At 41.1% G+C, this 23549-nt stretch overlaps 1 protein-coding gene across 1 annotated transcript; it reads right to left on the reverse strand.

Moving 5' to 3' along the window:
- Positions 1–2076: 2076 nt before the first annotated feature.
- cd248a (CD248 molecule, endosialin a) lies at positions 2077–6875 on the reverse strand. Its single transcript, XM_028429725.1, has one exon. The coding sequence runs from the start codon at positions 6701–6703 to the stop codon at positions 4478–4480; it is 2226 nt and encodes a 741-aa protein (XP_028285526.1). The 5' UTR covers positions 6704–6875; the 3' UTR covers positions 2077–4477.
- Between the last annotated feature and the right edge of the window lie 16674 nt (positions 6876–23549).

Below are 23549 nucleotides of genomic sequence, written 5' to 3' on the forward strand. Positions count from 1 at the left end.
GCCATTGAGAATGTCCACAAGAAAAGGTCTGTGACGGGTACACAGCATTCTGAAGGACACCTCTCATCCTGCTAACAAACTTTTCCAACTCCTCCCCTCCAGAAGGCGCTACAGGAGCCTACAGACTAAAACCACTAGGTTCAGGAACAGCTTCTTCCCCACAGCCGTCACACTACTGAACTCTGTCCCCCACTAAACTGAACCTCACACTGCGCTCTGCTGCTATAGTCCTTGGACTGCACATCTGTACATCTGTATATATTTATTACATCTGTACATAACTATCTTTATAGCACATCTGTATATTGTACATCTGTATATACTTCTGAATATACTTCGGTACATCTGTATATACTTAACACCTAATACATCTGCACATAACCATCTTTATAGTACATCTGTATATTACCATCATTATCGCTTCACCTTACATGTATATTTCTCTTCTGCTTAATTACAATTACATTACATCTAACTTTAACTAGTTTATAAATAGACAACATGCTTATTTGTTAGTTATGAAGCACCTAACTAAAGTAAAGCCATGGTGGAATGAGGAAGACAAACCCCAACCACGATCTTCACCAAAACCCTGTTGCTGGGTGTGTATCTGTGTGTGTGACACTGAGGTTCCTTTTTAGGTTATCAGGCTGATCTTCAAGCTGTGTCCTCTAACATCAAGATAAATAGCAGGGGGAGGAGGATATTAAATCAAAGAGTGGATATTGTTTGCTTACTGCTGGTGGCCAGCGTGTGCTGTAGGAGTTATTGTGGTCTGACAGATCTCAGAGTGATATGTGCTATCTGGATTCTGTGCCATCAGGACAGTGCATTTGGGAAAAGCAGTATCCTGACATCAGCAGGTTGTTTACAGCTCATTGTGAACAAGCTGTACAGTTTAGAGCTGACACCGTTATGAGGGCATGTATTGTTTTAGGGCTCTGCAAATACACTAACTGCTACCTGATCACATGACCATTATTAAGCTATAATGAGCATTGGACATGCAAGCAGGGGCTTTCACACTGACATAATGACATTTTTGATGCAATATTTTATTTCAAAACTGTTATTACCATCAGTTTATCCATCCATCCATCCATCCATCCATCCATCTATCCATCCATAGGTGTCCATGGAAACCAGGAAAATGAAGTGCAGCAACAGCTTCCATTATTTATTTTCTAACCTTGAAAATCATTAGCATGCTGTATAATGTATTGTGTTTTTATTATGATGTGAAGAAGAGCAAGGCAGAGTTTATACAGACCTTGGTGTGAGTGTGGAGGGAGTGTCATAATGCAGCAAAAGCTATTGTTATAGAATTGTTATAGATCTTTTTTCAGCAAAATATTGACCTTTATGAGTTTTGAGTCATCACTTTCAGAAGTTGAGGTGATTAAATGTAAAACGAATATTGTACTCATCGTTTTAACCTTCCGAATACCAGTACCAATAAGGCAGTTCTTCAGTTTTTCAAAGAGTATTTCTTGCTATGCTGAACATTAGCTGTACAAAGACTGTAGATCAACCAAATAATCACTGATTTTTTTCATGTGACTGATGCTCACACTGGAAACTTTGTTCTTACTAAGCCATAAAATCAGAACATTTGTTCGTATCCCATTGGATCCTGTCTGGCCATTATTTAATAATTACATATTTGTGATTATGGACTTTACAGTATATAGAAAAAATTTTATTACAGAAGATCTGATAATGCTTTAAGGAAACTATCCCATTACTATTTCCCACTGTGCCGTGTAGCAGGCTGGACATGGCTAAAGCCACAGCATGTTTGTCGTTTGCTGCATGTTTGTTTCTTTCTCATTTATGTTATATCTACCTCTTCTTCTCCTCCTTTATCCAGCCAACCATAAGCAGGGGGGTCCACGTTATTAGCCGGGTCCTGCTCAAGGTTTCTTCCTGTTAAAAGACGAGTATGTCCTTGACATTGTTGCTTGTGCCTGCTCTGGGGTCAGGCTCTGGGTCTCTGTAAAGACAGCTTTGATTGTAAAAGACACTATACAATAATAATTGAATTGAATTAATTCAATGATGGCTTCACACTTGTGCTGAGAAGTACAGATTTCTTTTCTTTATTTTGAGTGATTTTATGAAGAGGTTTTAAAGCAATATTCACATTTCAACACATATTGTTTGAACCACACATCATATATGGGGAAAGATTTTTTTAAAGCAGGCCTTTTTAAAACTGTCAACTCCCAGAATGCATTGCTTCAGGAATAAACCTGCACAGAAATACTGTTTTTGCCCTTCTATCACACACCTCAGACTCACAGTGATTGCTAACAGTCATGACATTATTATCATTACATTTAACAATATGATGATAAATGATAACTTACAATACACTGCACTTTACTTCGTAAACTACCACAAGTACAAGTTATGAGTGGTTATACTTATTGTTGAACCAGGATTTTATTAAAGTTTGTTGCCCTATATTTTTGACTTTTTGGGTAATAGTCAGACCCTTCAGCTCTTATTATAATAGAAGGTTTGTTTTCATCTTTTATAGTCTTATTGTGTTTCTTGTCCTGCCAGATTTTTGTTGTGTAACACAGTAGTCTCCCCCTTCTTAGCATATAACTTCTATTAACATTGATCTACTTCAGTCATGGACAACAGAGGGTTACCAAACAGATGGTCATCTGCTCAATGATGACTGGATAGTGGCTGAGAGATTCAGAAGAAATGACAATGAAAATAGGTCAGAGTGAAAGAGAGAGGGAGACCCCCTCTGAGAACCACTCACAGAGCCAAAACCTGGTTTTGATCAGCACAATCCTTTAGTCATTTTATAGCATTTCATAGCAATACAAAAATACATAGCTTTGCACACAACCAAGGTGCTCTCAGTTTGTAGGACATTTTCAGTGACATAATTCTGGGTAAATAATGGGAATCGCCCAAAATAGACAGAAGTTCCTGTGTGTGAGTTCCTTTTAAACATGCTGTAGTTTATACTTTAATGGTTTTAAGACATTATTTGTGACAAATTGATCTTAAGGAAAAGATGAGAATAACAACATTGTTTTCTAGGAAAACTTCCGAGATTGTTTTTCTTTTCTATTCTTTTTTTAATAAGCTTTTACACTTAACCTTTTAAACAAATTAGCAGAAAAAGGGACATTAGAAAAAAATGCATCAGTTGTTTGTCATAGTTCACAGTTCTTAAAAAATGTACATTTGGAAGGGCACTTTATTTCACTTTTACACAAAATAAAAATGTATCCATCAAATTAAAGTGTTAAGTTGTGTTTGTATTTCCTTTGGTACAAAACAAAATGGAAAGAAAAGATTTAACCTAAATTTAACCTTGTCCCATGTGTTATGCTATGGAAGAGGATTAGGGCCACTGTGACTTTTCAAACTTTCAAAAATATATATATATTTATCAATCTCAATTACTTATTTATGAGGGAAAAAAAACATAATTCTGAGAGAAATATAACAATGCTAAAATAAACATGAGAATTCTGAAGAAAAATGTTAAAACTGTAAAATACAGTGGCCCAAATTGTCTTCCACATTATGCATACTTTCTTCTAATTACAAAAAATTTGAAACTACACTGGCAAGAGTCGGCATAATGTTGGATTTCATTCAAAACAAATGACTTGACGTTAACAGGATTATTTCACAAACAAGGTCAACAACACCCACTTCCACAACCATTCCTGAAACATCTGCAATTTAACCTTTTTTCACAAAGGGTCATGGGCAGAGAGGTGCTCTTTAACTAGGCATGACTGGGAGAAAGGATTCCATGTGCAAGCTGACATTACATTACAAAAACGTATCATTACAGTTTTTAAACGCGAACAGTTGGTGACAAGTACGAAACAAACATAAAGACATTATAACAAGTGTAAAGAAGGTCTCTTATTTGCATTCTGCTACACAGTGATATTCATTGATTGTTTGCCCAGCATTGTGATTGCAGAATGTTTTTAATCTTGAAGGGAACCACACATCTAAATCCCTTTATTGCAGATGACAGTAACATTAATCTTCAACGATATGCTGTTGAAAGCAAATGAGCTTTCAGATTTTGCTTGATGGAAACTGCATATGCTCCCCGAAGCGTTTAACAGGGTCTGGCTTCAGATGTTAACTGAATAAATCAATATACTCATAATTTCAGTAATTTATTTATTTTTTTGACATTTCTAATGAAGACAGTAATATTTCTTTAAAACCATGTGATCTAGTGCAATCATGAAGCAAAGAAATGTGTGGTCAGTGTAAGCAAAATCAAAGCAGTTTATAGCCCCATTCCCCAAAAAGGTAAGTGGTTTTCAGTCCCCTCCTCTCTCAGCTGATACTCACAAGTAACATCCAAGTCAGACAGAGAGTAAAGCATTTAGCTTGCCTGTGACCAGGTTCATTATTCACTTTTGCTTACCTCTGAAACAGAGTCTGTTTATGTAAATGTTTCTGACTTCTCTGTTTAAACATGGGTCTTGACCCCTGCTGAGGGGTTAGGAGCTCCCTGTTTATCATGAGCCCCAGAGATCCAGTGGTAGCAGTCAGTGGCATTCTTGTTGCGTGGCTGAACAGCACAGCGGGTGCAGTAGACAATACCCAGTGCCACCATCACAACAATGATAATGCAGATAGGCACAAGCAGGCCCACCAGGAGCCAGGTGCTGCTCCTGTCTTTCTGGGCAGATTCTGGAATATCACCACTGCCTCCACCTTTGCTCAGAGGTGGCTGAGAAGCAGTAAACTGGGTGGGAACTGTGAGGTCTTGAGATTGTATAATTTCCACAAGGTCTTCTTCTTTCCCCCCTAACTCCTCCTCTGGGTATTGGGAGTTTTCCCTAAGGAGGTCCTGTTCCTCTTTTTGTGGAACCCCCGCCCACCAGTTCCAAGCTCCTTCAGAGATTGTAGAGGTGGAAAGGAAGGGAACCATTGTAGTCGCCTCCTCCTCTTCCTTGTCTCCATACCAGTCTGGTGTGGTGCTGTAGCTGGTAGGTGGAGGCATGGTATAGGTGTTAGTTGACAAAATATTTGGTTCAGACTGAGATGTCTGTCCCCATTCCAACAATTCAGCTCCAATGCCTCCCTCATCTTCTTCACCAAGTATCAGAGGACCCAGCACTGAGTCAGTGGGGAGTGCCTCCTGTGAGGCAGTGGTGACCCAAATTACATCTGAATTCAAAACTCGAGGGGGATCTGTTAACCAGTCCAGAGATTGCTCCTCCTCTGTAGGCCATTCGGTATGGCTCTGCTCTGCATTCCAGTCATAGTTGGCAGGGTCCCATACAAGTCCCGTCCGGTGGGTGACAGCAGCTTGGTTGTCTCCTTCCACTCTCTTCTGACATGAGTACTGATCAGATCTGAGTACAAATCCTTCCTCGCAGTAGCACTCAAAACCACCATCATAATTTACACACATCTGCTCACAGGTCCCAGGGATCTGACACTCATCAATATCTTGGCATCGACTGGGGTCCTCTGGCACTGAGGAAAAACCCAGATGGCAGTGGCAGATATGAGAGCCCGGGGTGTTCTCACAAGCATGCTCACATGGGTCATCTATACACTCATCTATATCCTCGCACCCACCCATAGTGTCAAAGTGATAGCCATCCTGACATCGACACTCAAATGTCCCCTGAAGATTTTCACAAAGCTGTTCACATGGACTTTGGAGGCATTCATCTACATCTATGCAGTTACTTTCATTTGGTGCAAGCATGTATCCTTCGGGACAGGCACAACGGTAGCTATTTGAAAGAGGCACACACTCAAACTCACATGGGGCCCCTTGACAAACATCAGACAGCTCACAGCTCTGCCCATCCTCTTCTAGTTGATACCCATCAGCACATTCACAATAAGAGTGATCACCAGCCGTCCTGCAGTAATGCTCACATCCACCGTTATTCTGGTGACACCAGTTGTGTGCTACAGAGGGTTCAGAGCAAAGAGGTTGTTCTCTTGACCACCCCACCAATCCTCCTTCCTTCAGCATACACAAAACTGACTGCTCCTCCTTGGCACCCAAGGGGCAGGGCATGGTCGCAACAGATCCAAAGGGTAAATATCTCTGCTGAGTAGTTACAAGGTTAAAGGGTGTGGTGTAGAGAGCATTACCTGCACCCTCACCCCACAAGGCATGACACATTTTTTTGTAGGTATAATGGCAAAGATACCCATCCACAGGGACTGAGCAGGACCCATCCAGCCATTTGAAGTTTTCATTCTGCTCCTTAGTGCTATAACCCATGACCACACAACGAGGCACTGAACACATATTAAGGGAGTCATCTTTCATCCAGTTGGTATATTCTGTGTCCTGGTCTCCTGTAGTCCAAGAGAAACCCCGCAGTGGCCTATTGGCCGCACACTGGCGAGGCTGCCGCTGCAGGCCAATCCAAACTCGGACCTCAGTATTTGAGCTGCGTAAGTCCACAGTAGAAAAAAGAGTTGAAATACTGGCGGCATCCTGCTGGCGTTTGATGGTTGCTAGGTTTCCACCTTTCTCCTTGCAGGCCCTCCATGACTCCAGGAAGGTTTTGCGTTGAAAGTAGACAACAAAGCAGCCATCTGCGTTACACAGAGCATCCTGTTCTCGCAGGTCCTGACCCAGGACTGAAGAAAATCCAAAGAGCAAAATGAACAGGGAGGTTAAAAGAATAACGTCAACACTGCTCACCAGGGAGCCCATTCTTATATATCTCCACTTTTTGCACCCAGAGTTTCTTCACACTTTTATCTTCCTAGCTTTTAAAGGTTTCTAATAACTTTCCCTTTCAGACTGATTTTATAGCCAATCTGAACTTCATTCCCTTCATTTCAACTCTGATTTTTTTTTCACTGTCTGTCTGTGCTCTTCACTCTACCCTGCTAAAACAGATCTGCAGTGCATGTACATTGTCCCAAGATTTCAGAAAGCAGAGAGGGAGGGCAGAAAAGGAAGGGGGGTCAGGGGGCGGGTTTTTTAGCATGGAGGGTGGACAGATTGAGCGAATTATTTTTCTTTGGGGGGTGGGGGGGGGGGGCACACTATGTGTGTCAGAGTTGGGGGAGGAACAGCGAACTGTGCATTTCTTTCTTTTTCAGAGCATGTCATATGGTTTTCATAAGCCCTGTTCACGGACATGGTTTGCTTTGCTCCTACATTCACACACAATCATGCATGCAAACTCACAGTTGTATCATTGACTTACATTCATTTCCAGGAGACTCTTAGTAGTTAACAATATACATCAAAATAAAAAACAAGGTTTCTTATCTCAAATAAAAAAGTTTAATGAGTTACACAGACACTGTCTCCAGCAGCCATCAGTTCTAGCCTATTTTTTTGTTTCACCATTTTCCACAAGACAACTTCTCACATGTATTAGTGTTACTAGATCTTCAGGCACATGATGTCTCCTCCACGCTAATAACTCAGAAACAGGGAAATAGTTAAACTTGTGGAAGTCAGTGTAGAGTAAGAGGACCTCTTCGTTTGCTATGAAATCACTGCCAGGTCGGTAAAATTGAGATCTCTGTTTTAAAACACGAGATGTTGGTACTCTCAGTCTGGCTGCGGGGGTTGAGGAAAAGGGGATGGGTTTGGGGGGATTTAGTGTTTTGTGGCATACAAGTCAGTAATAAATTCAACTCACTGTTCACACTGTTTATGCTGTTAGAAAAAAAAGTGCAACTGAAGCTATAGTAAATGTGCTAAACAACTACAGTAACAACAGAGTCATGAATGCTGGCACTTCACTCATGGTAGTCTGTTTGCTCAATCTTTTACATTTCAATGAGTATCCCAGCTTTAGGTATTGTGATCAGAGATCAGATCAGAGATCCACAATTTTAGTCTCTACCATCATCCAGTCTCCAAAAACACTGAAAGCTATGCCTCTAGTGCTTTTTTTTGTTAACCTTACTGCCTTGTAAATGCTCTTGCAAAAGTTATGCACATACATTTGTATCAATGCCTTATGAACATACTCAAGATAATGTAGCTTCTTAATATGACAAAAAGAAGTGTTGCAACAATATAGAACATCAAATAGTAATTTGTTTTTGTAAAAATGTAACAGATTTAAGACACAATTTACAATAAGTAGGACCCTATTCTTGATATTGAAATTTGTTTGATTACACAAACTATCAAAGTTAATCCATCACTGAAAAACATATGATATTTCGGAAAGATGACGTACTGTAGTTGCTGCCGATTGTTTGAACTAGTGTTCACTTTAAACTGAAGCGGCTTCTACAAGGTAGAAGAAGTAGTTTAGGCCATAATTCATAATAAAAACATCATGATACATTCATATTTATCTTATGATCCTCTTGTAGAGTTTCTGGTGCCAAAAACTCAAGGAAGACACATAAGTACAAAGAAAAGTCAAATAAATGTAAGAGAGCTTTAACGAGAGTTTTTTTTTGTATCTTTTCAGTTTGAGCGATGATTTTATGGCATGAGAATCAAAACCAGACAAAGTGTGCCAGTGTGTAACATGCTGTCTTGTACTGCTTTTTATATAAACTTTCTTAGCTGGCATCAAAGCTCTAACAGAGACAGTCAGTCATCATAACTTTTTTTTTGTCAGTCAGTGTCACAATCACTGACATTTCTGCAAATCTTTATCCTTAACTTACAAGTTTGGGGATAAAGTTCTGCAAAAAAAGAGAACGTTGTCAGTAAATACACATATGTTTTTATGAGTCTTGAAAACATATTGGCAACAAGTAGATTAATGAGACTACAAACACACACACACACACTGTTTGTGGTAAAATTCAAACCAGGGGTGACCCAGTCTATTCATCCCCTGCTGTGACATCACTCACAGCGGGCGACCTCACTTGACAGGCCTGTTTTATATGACAGCCTGACATTTTGAGGTTAACTGGTGTTTAATGATCATGAGTAGCATTTAACACATGCTCCTCATACATGCTTTTAACAAGTCCCTGCATGCCTGTCTCCCAGAATCCATCAGTCTTCCACAGCTTCTAGACAGCATAAAATAACTGTGTAGGTCCCTATCACAAGATTGATGTGAACAGTATGTGGGCAGGGGTGAGTGACAGTGCGGCAGCATTATTAGGTTATGTGTACTTATAGAGGCTGCATTCACACACAGGCATACGTCCATGACATGAACAATGTTTAGCCTGTTACAAGTTGACACTCATTCATTCATTCTGCAAACTGCTGAGTCCATTGGTGTCATACAGTCTACAGCGGAGCAGAGTTTCAGACCACAGATTACCCTGTGGTTAAACTGCATATCAATCCAGGTCATAAAAATAAAGTCTGATTAATAGTGGATCAGTTGCACGTGGCCTAAAAACACAAGAACAACAACACTGTACCCATGACAAAGCTCCATTAAAATGGCTCACTAAATCTAAGTACTCCATTTGATAGTCATACTTTGATGGATTTAAATGAGTTGGCAGTTCTGTCGGATATCACTCATGAGCAGACCCGATCCAATCTGACCTGAGGCTCACACCAAATGGTTCAATTTCCCGCCCATCTCTGAAAGATGTTTTATTGCCATTTGTCTTTGTATTACTAATTTAAATTTATTAGTAGAGTCCACTGTCATAGGCATGATTTGACACCACCACAAAACTGAATCTTATTGAAAAAAATGTGTCCTCACATACAGACATAGATACATTTCTTCATTGTGAAACAAAATTAGGAGTAACCATGTGTAAAAAAAAAGCAGTGAAGAAGTAGCTGTAAGCTGTAAAATGACACAAGCTAGCAAATACATTTACATGAATTAATGTTGCAGCTAATTTTGTAGTGAATCTCGGTTTTGCATAGTAAAAGTTCCTTGCATAATCCATGACAACAGTATAGTAGTATATCATCAACTTGCAGCTTCCTCATGATGCGAATAAAAAAGCTGCGGGGTGACTCCAAGCCAAACATTTTCAAGTAAAGTGTCACTTAGTAATGTAGAACTTTTAAAATTAGACTGTTTACATATTCAATGCATCAGTGTTTAGGTAAATGTATGTAAATGATGGATTAATCAGAGGTATTTTAGGGGTTCATGCTGAAATCATTAGACTAAAGACTAGCTGCCTGTCTGGTGATGATAGCCTTCTTAAGACTTTTGATAATTTTCTCTCTATGCACCTACATTCTGCAGTGCTGTGTTGTTATATGGAACCATACAGACCTCAGCTGATAATTTCAAGCTGGACTCTCTGGCTCATAATGTTTCCCACCCAAGATGGTTTCAGATTCCAATCAGGAACCTCTGGGATTTGAATGGTTTCCCACGCGGAGTCCAGCACGGCTCAGTGAGTCATGTCTGAAAGTCAAGAGCACATATCCTGAGTATGATGGGAGAGTGGCTGTGCATCTCATAAAACTTATATTCATAACAAAAATATGCCTATGTTAAGAAAAAGTTATGCTCCTCAAATTTGTGTTTATTTTTGTTGATATTTTATACAGCGTGGAGTTGGATAGCTGCTCTTGATGCAGGAGCCTTCTGGTTGTTATTTTACTTGCTTCCTCTCTATTGCCCTGCAGGTCAGGCTTGCCAGGAAATGTCTTTTTTATAATATTATCTTTATAATGCTGAGACTTTGGGTCACAGAGTTCTGGGTAATTTTCTACCTCAAAGCAGCTCAGTGACAGGAACATGAGCACAGAAGAAGAACTGCTATCTCTGGATAACAGTTTGGCAGTGAGAATGTGCCAAGATAGAGAGAGTCTTAAAAATGAAATGGTTTTGGGGAAAAGAAAAAAGCCTGATCGAGAGGGGGAAGAAGAGAAGAGTTACAGGTTATGGCTCTGAATAAATATGTGATAGCCGAGACATGTCTTTGTCTTACAAACCGAGCTTACATAACACCGGAAATGATCCCCAGCAGCATGGATCGAGTGAAGGTTCTATGGTCAGGCTGAACCCTATGGAATGTGCCATTGAACAGAGCTTAGTGTGGAGCCCACTCTACCTTTAACTCCAGAAAGGAGCTCTGTCCCACAAATCAATGCAAGGTAGCATTCCAGACTCTTAGCGGTCCATTTGGCAGAAAAAAAAACAAAAAAAACTTGTGTATACTTGAAAAAGTACAATACTCCCTGTCAGTGCAGTGTTCACAACTAGAAGTTGTATTTTGAGCTGTGATCCTGACAGGTAAATTTAAAGCTTCACTGCCGGGCTCAGCTCACTCCTCACCAGTATTTCCTAGTATAGTGTCTGCATCACTCCAGAGGCTGCACCCAGCCTGTGATTGCCTGCCTGTCTCCCCCCTGAGATACTCAAACTCAACCTGAGACAGGTCCATTCTTTATCTAAAGAAAGCATGCCATTCTTTTCCAAGAGAGGGCTGGCTAGCTTGTGGTTTACAAATCACTAGCCAGCTATCAGTGGTATAGGGTATCACTACACTACTACTGGTTCAACATCTCAACGGTCTTCCACCCATATTAATGATCATCAGCATCTTGCATCTGCTTTCTTTCAGGGCTGTGGTATTATAGCATGACAGAGTGTCCAAGCTGATAGTGGGATTATGTTGTGCCTGGTTAGGGGGATTTTTGCAGCAAAATGTTTGCTGATGGTGTGGCCCTAGTATTCCTCCCTGCAGTGTGTAAAATGGACCAGGGAGAAACAGTCTTTCGAGCCAGCTGTTCTGGTTCATTGGCTAATGTAATGAACATCCATGTATTTATGCAATTAGCCTAGAGCAACATAAACATTCTTTATGAAATTGTTCTAAAGTATGTTGATACTGTTTGTGTTTGCAAGTCCACTGAGAGGATCTCCAAGGTGATATTCTACACCTCAAACTGTATCATCACCTCTTACTCCAATATCAAGGGCTTGGTTTTGATCGAGTGGGTGTCTGAGTGTTCATAACACCCTCACTGTAGCAGTGGACAGTGTCGAACAACACCTCGCTGTGCTGTTTCTGGTGGGAGGTGTGGGGTTTGGGTAGACATCATCTGAGGCTGAAGCCAAATGGAGCTATTCATCCTATTTATGATAATATGCGCCGAAAAGTTCACCCTCCTTCCAAGCGGTCTAGCTGTATGAACCTCAGGCTGTCACTACTACAGAAAGTCAGTGTTAGAATGAAACATGATGAACAGTTAGTTGTTATGCACTGATGTTTTTTTTGTTTAGAAGAAACTGACATTTCTGTCTGTAACTAAACTTCCACTTATGTTTCTACCCCAGCTTGCCCGTGGTGTGCCAATTACAACCATTTATTTGAGTTAGTGTGGGGTTGATACAATGACACACAAAATGAAGTTAGCCAAGATATTAAATGACTGACCACAAATCCAAATAAATTAAAGTCGTGCTCCCTACAGTTCATGAAGCACTTAATGTCAGGGATTGTAAGATGGTGGACACACATGCAGACGAAGCCGGAGGTGAAAACAAACTCAGTTCCTTTAATGCTAGCCAGGGTTCGGTACACAGGTGATCAGTCAGCGTAAACAAAAGTACAAAAGGCAAAAAGCATAGTTCCAAAGTCCAAGCGAGGTCAAACACAAAGTATCCAAAAACACAGGGCTGAAAGCTGAAACACCAAACTACTCACTGAAACCAACAGGCTGAAGAAAGGCTGGAACACTACTCCCAAAACGAACTGGCAACGCGAGGGAAGAAACACAAAGACTTTATACAAAGGAGGGAGGGAAGACAACAGGACACAGGTGAGGCACATTAGGGTGGAGCAGGTAATCAACAGGAGGAAGAGGGAGCACACACGAGGAAGGGGAAGTCAAAACACCAGAAACAAGAGGGTAGAGTAACCATCTGTTGTTTTTGGAGTAGGTGAAGATCAAGTAATTGAAAAAAAAGAGGTAAATTGCAGACTTCCTGTGGAGTTCAGGGTTAAATGAACAGATAGGAGCTCCCATTGTCAACTGAAAGAGTCAATGAAAAGTGGAAAAATGACAGTGATAGAGTGAGAGAGAGTGAGCAAGCAAGCATGTATGATAACTAAATGGAAAAATAGTCTTCCTGATTGATCTTAATATATCAACATTGTATTTGCAGCTATTCTCTGCACAACCAACCAACAAATATCTGTTTATCCTCCAAAAGAAAGAACAGAAAAACCTGCTGCTACAGACTTCACACACTTCACAAAATGACACTTCTGTGTCAAATCCGATGCACGGAGTCTTCTGCGCTCAGAATCTACAACTGCCTGGTATAAACAGTGGCCAGCTTTAAAGACAAAAGAGAATCCACACTGCTGTGATTGGTGGGATTTATTTTCACATTATCAACCTGATTGTCTAGCATGTTTTTCACTCTGTTGAGTTCCATTAGTGAATTGGAAGGTCCCATATAATTAGTGCGACGTGCCTAGCTGACCTCGTCATTGTACCAATGTTGTCTTAGTGTTATTTATAGCTGAGCAGCTGCCTAAAGACACAAATTACCAGGCTCTCCTGAGAAAATTATACATCATTCAAATCCAGTGCACTGCATACACTTATCTTCTGCACCCCAAACGTAAAGCCTGGGACAAACAGTTCTCCTCGCTTTGGATGTGTGCCAAATACCCATAAATCCTGCTAATCTTACTGTTTCACTGCCACTTCACATAAGAGGACAGTAGATCAAGGTCAGCTCTCAGGTTTGTTTATTTAGACTCACTCTGCCACACTAAACATCCAGGGAGCACAGAGTTTCCACGAAGCACAAAACTCATTCTAACCATTCTCACCCTCACACTCCTCCGCGACCTGTTGACCTCCATATACAACACACAGTAAGCCTGCTTCACAGTGGTATGCTGTGTCCAATCCAGACTGACAGCACAGAGGAAAAACAGCCAGCACGGATAGAGCTGAGGTTCTTAAAGTGGTAACTGTCAGACTGTAGTTTGCTCGTCACAAATACATACATACAGATGTGTCTATTCTGTCGCCAGCCGACAGAATATGTCATGTAGATTTTGGATTTCTGTGTTGTGTTGTTGAAGAAGAATTCATGGCACACTCTTGTAAATTGCCTTCATTTATTCCAGCAGTATTAAGTGACAAATATAACACTGAATAACAGCCAGTTTCAGCTCCTTTCCCACAGGAGAACTGTACAAAAAGGGCAACAAAACTCATACACCTAATCCCATATCTGCCAATATCAAGTGACACTTGAATTAGCAGCCTGCTCTAGCTCCTAGAATGCAAACAAATGCAGAAGGAAAAAAGCTTAACTAGTTGATAATCCCAAAATATCACATTCAAGCACCAGAATGTTACAGTTTTTTGTATGAGTAAGTAGAAAGCCTTTAACAATCGATCAGGGAATGTAAATAAACACAGAAGGATTTCAATCTCAGCGAACTGAATGAGAAAGAATTTATTAATACAATAATTGTGAATGTCGTGAGGACCACGTCCGAAAGGGGGGAAAGCTCGAGTGGAGAGGCCGCTGATCCGAAGACCCCCCCCGGGTCTAGACCTGGTGGTGGTGTAGAAGCAGGAGAGCAGGAGAGATGAGACCTTGAACTGCATAGATCGGGAGGTGCTTGGAGTGGAGGAGGGTTGCCGGATTCGATCAGGAGACAGCTGGAGAAGATACAGAGACTTTTAAATTTCTTGCTACGCTATGATTGGGCAGGAGAGGGACGGATCGACAGCTGATTGGTGAGGGAGGTGCCATCTATTAAACACCTGACTATGTGGGAGGTCACTAGACAGAGTGCAGTGCAGTGAAAGAGAGTGTGAGGATGGTGAAGAGGGAAGGGGATAGAGATAAGAGGTGGCTGATGTGGAATAGAGTCTTCATGACTGAACTTACGCTGAGAGCTACATTAAAACTAACATGAGCTGACATGGCTGAAAATGTGACAGTTATCCTTCCACAAGAGAATTATACAATAATGGGAGAGGCAGAGGGGAAACAACCATTTGTAGAGGGGTACCAAAGAACAGGACTTGCAGGGTCGGGTCTGAAAATAATAGCTAAACATGGTGACACAACCATTCACATTGACATGTGGTAGGAGGTACAGGTGAAATCGAACTCCAGGGAGGTTGAACCACGTGAGGACACATGGGAAGGAGGTCTTTCTAAAATTATAACCCTTGTGCCCTCCTCTGCCTTTTTTTGTACATTTTTTGCAATTTTTTTTCATTTGCTGATCATTTTTGTCATTTGTCATTTATACTTACTTTATGCATTTTGCACCCTCTGGACATCTTTGTTTTCAGGATTTTAACCTTTTAAATGCCAGTTTGCTTACCTCAATGATGAATTATTGATCACAAAACAACACAAAAACTTAATTATTTTTCATATAATAAATAGCAGGTGTATGGGGCTTTCATGGTAATTGGGGTCTTGGATGTGTCAAAGATTAATAATGAAATTGATTTGATTGCATATTTTTTATGTAGTAGCAGATACTCCCTCTGGACACCTTCGTGGCCAAAAATGTCTCATTGACTTCCATTCAAACCACATTTTTTACTCTTGCTGTCATACCAGTATAAAACCATTCAATCTGTATTATTAGCATTTCATTTTGCAGAAGAGGATTGATATTTTACATTTTTACTGTATTCCATCAGATTCCGCTGTTTTCCTAATGTAGGCCATTCTATGAAATTCCTGTATTATTCCCAGTTATATTATGGCACCCTATGACCACAAGGGGGGCCAAGAATATATTTTTATGTGTGTTTGAAATAATTTTCAAATCTGTGTCTGATTCATCATTGTGAAAATTATTTTTCAACCTGTAACAACTTCAATGAAACAAAAGAGAACACAACAGCAAATATGAAATGTGAACAAATTTAAAAATCATATGGGCTTTGAACAACAACACACTGTGAACAACAGAAAGAGATAAATGAAGTGTGTGTGGGTGTGTGTGTGTGTGTTTAGTTTAGTTCATTTGCAGCAACAGACCAGTAGGAGCTGCTGCATGTGATCGGTGCTCTCAACCCCTGCTCTTGTTACAAGTGTTATGGAGCTTCAAAGACTTCATGGAAAAAGTACAAAACTAAATAATCCTATATGCAGGGATTTTGATCTCCGTGCACCTGTATGTTATGACACTATGTGCCGTAACATGTTCCATCGTAAACCCTTAAATGCATGTTCTATTGCTGGGCTGCCAGTCGGAAGGTCAGCAGCCGCACGAGCAACATGGCCTCCATCAAAATTGAAGCCAGGACAAACATCAAATTCATGGTGAAGCTAAGGTGGAAAAGCAGCCAAATCATTGACACAGAAAAGCTTATAGGTAGGGATGTCCCGATCCGATCACGTGATCGGAAATCGGGCCCGATTACGTGATTTCAGACTCGATCGGAATCGGATGTTACCTCCCGATCAGGACTCGGATATATATTTATTAGGGCTCTCAAAGTTAACGCCTTCTGTGCAGGGTGGCTCTGTGTCCTGTAGTGTAGGGGTATGTACGTTTTTGGCCACAAAGGTGTCCAGAGGGTAGTGAATAATGAAGAGGGCACAAGGGATAATTCTCACAGCTCACCACATTTTACACAGGGCTCATGGCTGTGATACATTGTTAAATAAAAATCCAGGTCATATTTCAGGGCTTTCATTTGCTTCAAAATCTTGTATTAAGAGACCATTTCTGTAGATCATGTATAGCACAGCTCCAAAATTTGGAAACCAGATGATTTGTGCATTATGTTCCTGTGGACAGTACTGAGTCATGACTGTCATTCAATAATGTGGAAATGTTGTGGTATAGTAACATAGTGATATGTGCACATTTGGTAAAGACCTGGTTAAAAGTTTACACTTTGAATTTAGACAGTTGGAATTAACAAATTCATTTACATTTTAGGTCAATTACAAATATATTCATATTTACACCGACTGAGGTCTTTCACCACATATAATCCTGTGTTCTTTTATGTAGATAGAATTTTATTTTGATAACTGTGGAAGTAAACAAAGGTGCAAGCAGAAAATAGCTCTCAGCGTAAACAGCTGGTGATGGATGATCAATGTATAATTATTGTTATTTCATTATTTTAAGTTATTTTGTGTATGTACCTCAATGCAGGCTTGGGAAGTTAATTGTTGAAGCTAATTCAATTTCTGTACGTTGGATGTTAATTGTTAATACTGAGTCATGTTAAGCTACCATTTATTTCCGTTGCTGTTTTTTAATGCCAATTTTCTATTATTTATTTGATGATTGTTGTGTTAGTGACCACTATGAGGTTCTCAATATGTCATGATCCCGAGTTCTGGCCCAGATGACTGAGAATCCTTAATAACTGACTAAACTAACTGAACTAAACTGACTGAACTAACTGCTCGTATGAGGCAGAACCATTCAGGATTAAATAAAGAACTGAAATTATTATAAAATAATAAGCATGTCAATGTCATAGACATACTGTATTAGTAAGAAAAAAATTAAGCAGACAGACAGCTATCGGTGCAACAAAGGTACCTGACCAGGAATGATACTGGTCAAGGCTAAAGGCTTATTTGTTTAGTCTCTATCTGGACCACTGTTGACATTCATCATTACTCCTGTTTGTGTGTTTATTTGCTGGAGCTGGAGAATACATTCTTTTTCCATCTTAACAGGGGATTTGCAAGAGTTAGAGAATGTCTTCAAGGTTTTGAGTGCTGTGGAGGTGAAAGTGCCATTAAAATCTGAAGCAGGCACTCTAATAAAGCTGGGCAAGGAAAGAAGTGTGAGAGTGAATACATTTGAATAATATTTTTGCACCCTATGTCTGAGGCTACATGTGAGCAGCCCTTAGGTAGAAAACAAATTTATCACTGGTCCAAAACAACAGCTGTTGCTCTTGTTCTTTATTCATTTAACATTATTAATAATATGCTAAAAGAAGAGCCTAGAGAAGGCAAACAGGAAGTGGGAGAGCAAGAAAAAAAGCATGAACTGGGAACAGTTCTGAGGAGGAATTCTGCAGTAATAAGGTTTTTGAGATAAACAAAAATGAAAAAAACATATTTTCTTGTTCAAAATAACATAGTTGTGGTTTCTGCTCGCCTGATTTTAAACATAATTACTATATAGGATGAAATATTGTATTACAACAGCCTATTAAAAAAGGCTCTGTTTTGAAATCAGTTCCTTTGAGAAGTGAGGGAACCTGTTCAAAATTCAGCTCACACTCCTCCATCATGTTGTATTAAGAGCAGAGGGTCGTGTATACTTTACATTGGCTTAAGAAATCCAGCAGTGGCACAGGTTGCATTAGCTTTGCGAGGGTATACAGCCTCTGATGGTGAAACTGAATCATACTGCTGCCAAGAGTTTCAGATTTTGGCATATGCTGTCACTGACCCAACCAAGTGTGAGGATTTTGATTAGTAAAGAGAGCGAGCAGAGACAGAGAGGAGAACTTCTTTCTGTAGGTAATTATATTGAAGGAAAAGTTTGGAGATTACGCAAATGAATACATTTGTTCTTGTGACTGATTTGTATAAATTCTGCAAGTATAAATCTGTCTTTACTTTCTCTGCTTGAGTTGACTGCCTCCCCCACCTGTATTGAACGTCACACTCCCTTGGCTTTGTCAGGGCTTTTTAGTTGTTCACTTTGACTGAAATCAAATCAAAAACTCTAAGGTCAGAGCACATCAGACATAAAATGCAGCTCTGCTTCACTTAGACCTTAACCACTATACATCCTAGCAGCACCCAGGTATGATAAAGTGCTCGTATGAGGCAGAACCATTCAGGATTCAATAAAGAACAGTGAACAGTAGTATTATAAAATAATAAGCATGTCAATGTCATGGACATACTGTATTAGTAAGAAAAAAATCAAAATGAGTTCACATGCATTCAAAGCACTCAAAAAATGGCACAAAAAGTAATTTATTGTGTTGTGATATATACTGCAAGCACCAAACACCAACATGTAAACGAGTAGGACAGAGCAGAAATAGGAAATAACACAATACGACACCCAGTGTCTCACAGTGACTTTATCTATGAAGTCAGAGGCAACATGATGATAACTTTTAATTTATTGTTACTAACAAACAGACAAACTAAACCCAGTATTTTGCTCCTAAACATGCTAGGAATAGATAAACTGGTTATATTGTTACTCTGGATGGCATTCCAGTGTGACTGTGAGGAACCTTGAAGTCATTGTTTACCTGTCTATAGACCTTTGACCTGCTATAGGTTTACACTGCAGTGGGAGTCCCACTGTGGGACCCTAACATGACTTACTAATTTCTAGGTTTCTATGAAGCACCTGGATATTATTGTTATTGTAAAAGCCATACATATTAAATTGAATTGAACTGAATTGAATTGATTTTTTTGGTATACTGTATGAATGTGGTATCCATGGGATGTGTTACATAAATTATGTCCAGACAACATTTAAATCATTTCAGGTGAAATGGAATGTAACATATCCCTAACTTGTAAATCACTGGATTATTCTCAATGTTTTTTTATTATTATTTATTTACATACATAACAAAATAGTATACACACAGTAGTATAATAGTCCCTACCCTACGGTAACTAACCCTCCCAATACACCCAGCTGGAAAAGGGTGAATCCCCATTAACACCACTGTAAATCACAGATGAGGCTGCCTGGCTTGGATTTTTGTTTGATCTTGTGTAAACCTCATGCTCCAATCCTTCAGAATGCTAACTTTTATCTTTCCTCTTTATCCCTGCACATTGCAGTGAAGGGGTTTTTCCACAACAAGAAGGGGTTGTTCCACAATAACTTCATCTCTTGCTCTCCTCCACTCTTCATAAGGTTATTGCATTTTGTGATATACTGCTGCACTTACTCTGATCCACAATGCTTCAAAAGTAACCAACCTCAAATGAGACACATTTGAGAACATTTAATTCTCTTCCTGTGTCTCCTGCGTCTCTCTCTTCAGCCCTGAGTACACCCATTAGACAAGGTGGGTGTCAGTGAAGCATTTGCTGTCTCGCTCACACATGAGAGTGATATTTTACTTTGTGCTGTAGCCAAGGTTACCACAGGCACACATGCACTCACACATACCACTAAATATTCCATACACAGCTCAACCCTGCTATAACCTTTGTTGGAAAGGGAATTATGAGCATACTCCACCTACAACAGCTGAGAGCTCCAGGATGCAGGATTGCGCGCTGCCACACAACAGAGAACAATTTCCAGGCTCTGGTTGGCTCGCTCTGTCTGGCCGTGACTGGGGGTGATAACCAGAGGTTAGACTGACAGAGGCACCCAAAGATTTACAAAAAGCAGACCAAACCTGAGAGGTGAACTGCGGACCCCGGTCAGAAATGTCGAGAGGGAGTCCATGAAGGAGAAAAACATGCTCAGAGAGGAGATTGGCAGTCCCTAGGGCGGAGGGAAGTTTAGGGAAGGGAATAAAGTGCACAGCCTTAGAGAAGCGGTCGACCACAGTGAGAATGACAGTTTTACCTTGCGAGACCGGAAGTCCAGAGACGAAATCCACAGCAATGCGGGACCAGGGCCAGTGGGGTATGGGAAGGGGTTGCAGCAGACTAGCCGGTTGACGATGAGTAGTCTTGCCACGAGCACAGACAGAGCAAGCATTGACATATTCCTGAGTATCTTGAGCCATGCGGGGCCACCAGAAGCGCTGCTGGAGAAGGTAGAGCATCCTGCGGATGCCGGGGTGACAGCTGATCCGAGATGTATGAGACCACTGAAGCACGGCGGAACAGAGGTCAGGTGGTACAAAGAGTCGGTCTTCAGGACAGTCAACAAGAAATTTCCACCTCCTTCAGAGCCTCCTTAACTTTGGATTCGATGCTCCAGACAGCGGCACCCACAATGCAGGAATGGGCGATGATGGGGGCGGGTTCGGAGGGGGGGGTGTCAGGGGAAAACTGTCTCAAGAGAGCATCGGGTAGGGGGCAGTAAGTCAGGGTGAAATCAAAGTGGCTGAGGAAAAGAGCCCACCTTGCCTGACAAGGATTGAGTCTCTTGGCGGAGAGTATGTACTCCAGGTTCTTGTGGTCAGTCCAATCCAAAAAAGTAACATCTGCTCCCTCCAGCCAGTGTTGCCACTCCTGAAGCGCCATTACCACAGCCAAGAGTTCACGATTGGCCACGTCGTAATTTCTTTCAGCAGGGGTGAGACGATGAGAAAAAAAGGCACAGGGATGAATCTTTTGATCAGCTGGACTGCGCTGAGAAAGCATGGCTCCCACCCCCACATCAGAGGCATCCACCTCCACAATGAACTGGATCGCGGGGTCTGGGTGAATTACCACCGGAGCTGTAGAGAACAGAGTCTTTCAAAGGCGTGCTGACCTCACCACTCCAGATGAAAGGTCTGGCCAAGGAGGTGAGACCAGTGAGGGGAGCAGCAACCTTGCTGTAGTCCCTAATGGCGAACCCGAGGAACTGCTGTAACTTCCTGCAGGTCAGAGGTACTGGCCAGTTGGTGACGGCCTTGATCTTGGCCGGGTCAGGCTGCAACTGTCCTGCTGCGATGATGAAGCCCAGAAAGCTAATCTTGGGAACATGGAATTCACATTTCTCTGCTTTCACAAACAATTGATTCTCCAGGAGGTGCTGCAGGACCTGACGTACGTGCTGGACCCGTGAAGGGTCTGGGAAAAAATGAGGATGTCATCCAGGTACACAAAGATGTTATGGTCATTAATATGGCCTGAAAAATGGCCTGAAATACTGCTGGGGCGTTAGTAAGACCAAACGGCATGACTAGATACTCAAAATGTCCAGGGTGAGTCTTGAAAGCCGTCTTCTCCACTCATCCCCCTTTCTACTGCGGACTAGGCGGTAGGCATTATGCAGATCCAGTTTGCTGAAAATGGTGACTGGGTCGGTGTCCGCTGGGTCCATAATGGCTGGATTGTACTGTCAGGTTTCAGTGTAGGACCCAAAAGCAGGACAGGAGGAGATGGCGTTTAAGGTGAGTTTTAATATTTACAGGTGAATAACAACAGAGAGTGACTTGGTGTGAAGTGGAGGCGCAGACGACTGGCTGGAGGAGCGCACGAGATCCCAACAACAACAATTGGGTTCCAGGAAAATCCTTTTGGAGAATAAGTGTACATGAACTCTGAGCTCGAATGAACAGTGGCTTGAGTGTACCACATGAGGAGACAATCCAGCGTTGAAGGTAAGTCAAACTCCCGCTTAAGAGGAAGAGTAACAGGAAGTGCAGGGCAGTGGATCCGCCCCCAGCCGAGCTCCAACTGCGCCTCCACCAAGAGAACACGAGGCCCCCTAGGGGAAGGAGGAAAGAGGTGTTTTTTCTGAGCACCAGTGTCTGGACTTGTCACACTGGTATCCAGGGAAATAAAGATTATTGGCTGTCAAGCTTTGGAGGATGTGTGTGGGCTGATTAGCTGTCAGAGGCCTGGATTTTATGAGAGAGCTATGATTGTGACGTGGGAAAACAATGTAAACAGCATGTGACACGAGACAGTGTGAAGAGTGGCACAACAAACCTTCCAACACAATTATAACAAAGGATGAACACCGGTCTCAAAGCTAGCAGCAGCTAACAGGGGTGTGCCATTAACCACACATCGCCTGCAGAGAGAAGTGTAGCAATCATTTTTATTTAATCATATCAGAGCAAAGTTCCTTCTTATTCTCAAGTTGAAAAGCCCCTTCTTAATTACTGAATTAATGACACTGATGACAGGACGGTAATGGGCTGATGTCAGAAGAGCTCTGAAACACCAAGGATGCTCTTAGTGGTGAGTACCTACTGACAGTGTGTTAAGGAGGCAAATCTGCAGCTAAGTGCCACATCTTGCACTAATCTAAATTCTGATTGAAACTGCTCAGAAATTTTCTTGTGACATACAGTCATGTTACCGCACTATGGTAGCCTAAGACATCACCCAACAGAACTGTCAAAAGGTCACCCAATGGATGCTTCAGTTCAATTTAATTTTATTTATATAGCATGTTTTACAATAAAAATTTTCTGTAGGTGCTTTACAGAAACACAGAGCCTGAACCCTGAGCGAGCGTAGAATACTTATATTACAGGTATGCAGATTGTTGATAGCACACAACCCATCTATCACTCTCATATATGTTGGTGTTAGTCAATACTGGAGAACCCTATGTTTTTGTGGACCACTATTGTTCCAAACACAGCTCCCACAATCAGCCAGTGCCTGTGAGTGTGACATGTAGTGTTTACTTCTTCTTATCAATAAATTTGCCATTTTTACCTTTTTGTCTGGCGGAAGCTGAGGTGGCAGCTGCGCAGCTAAAAGTTCCACATTTCCCTGATGCCTCCCACACAGTGCATTCTGGTGCAGTCCTTATGGCACAACAATGATATATATATATATATATATATATATATATATATATATATATATATATATATATTTATGACCTGAGTGTGTGTGTTTTGTCAGGGGAACTCACCCTAATGTAAGTGCGGTTGTTGACCTGAGAGTGTAGGCGCTCAGTGGTGGGGGTTTTTGTTTGGTAAAGTCTGCTCTTCAGACAGCAGGCCTGAATCACACAGGAGGTCAGTGGGCTGACATGTCAAAAAAGAGCAGGTGGCATTCTGAATATTTCCTGCAGAG

This window comes from Parambassis ranga, chromosome 18 (assembly GCF_900634625.1).
Source record: "Parambassis ranga chromosome 18, fParRan2.1, whole genome shotgun sequence".
In the NCBI taxonomy this organism is placed as follows: domain Eukaryota; kingdom Metazoa; phylum Chordata; class Actinopteri; family Ambassidae; genus Parambassis; species Parambassis ranga.

Bases quoted from the DNA above. Each gene is read 5' to 3' on its own strand.
- cd248a (XM_028429725.1), bottom strand. From the start codon at position 6,703: ATGGGCTCCCTGGTGAGCAGTGTTGACGTTATTCTTTTAACCTCCCTG.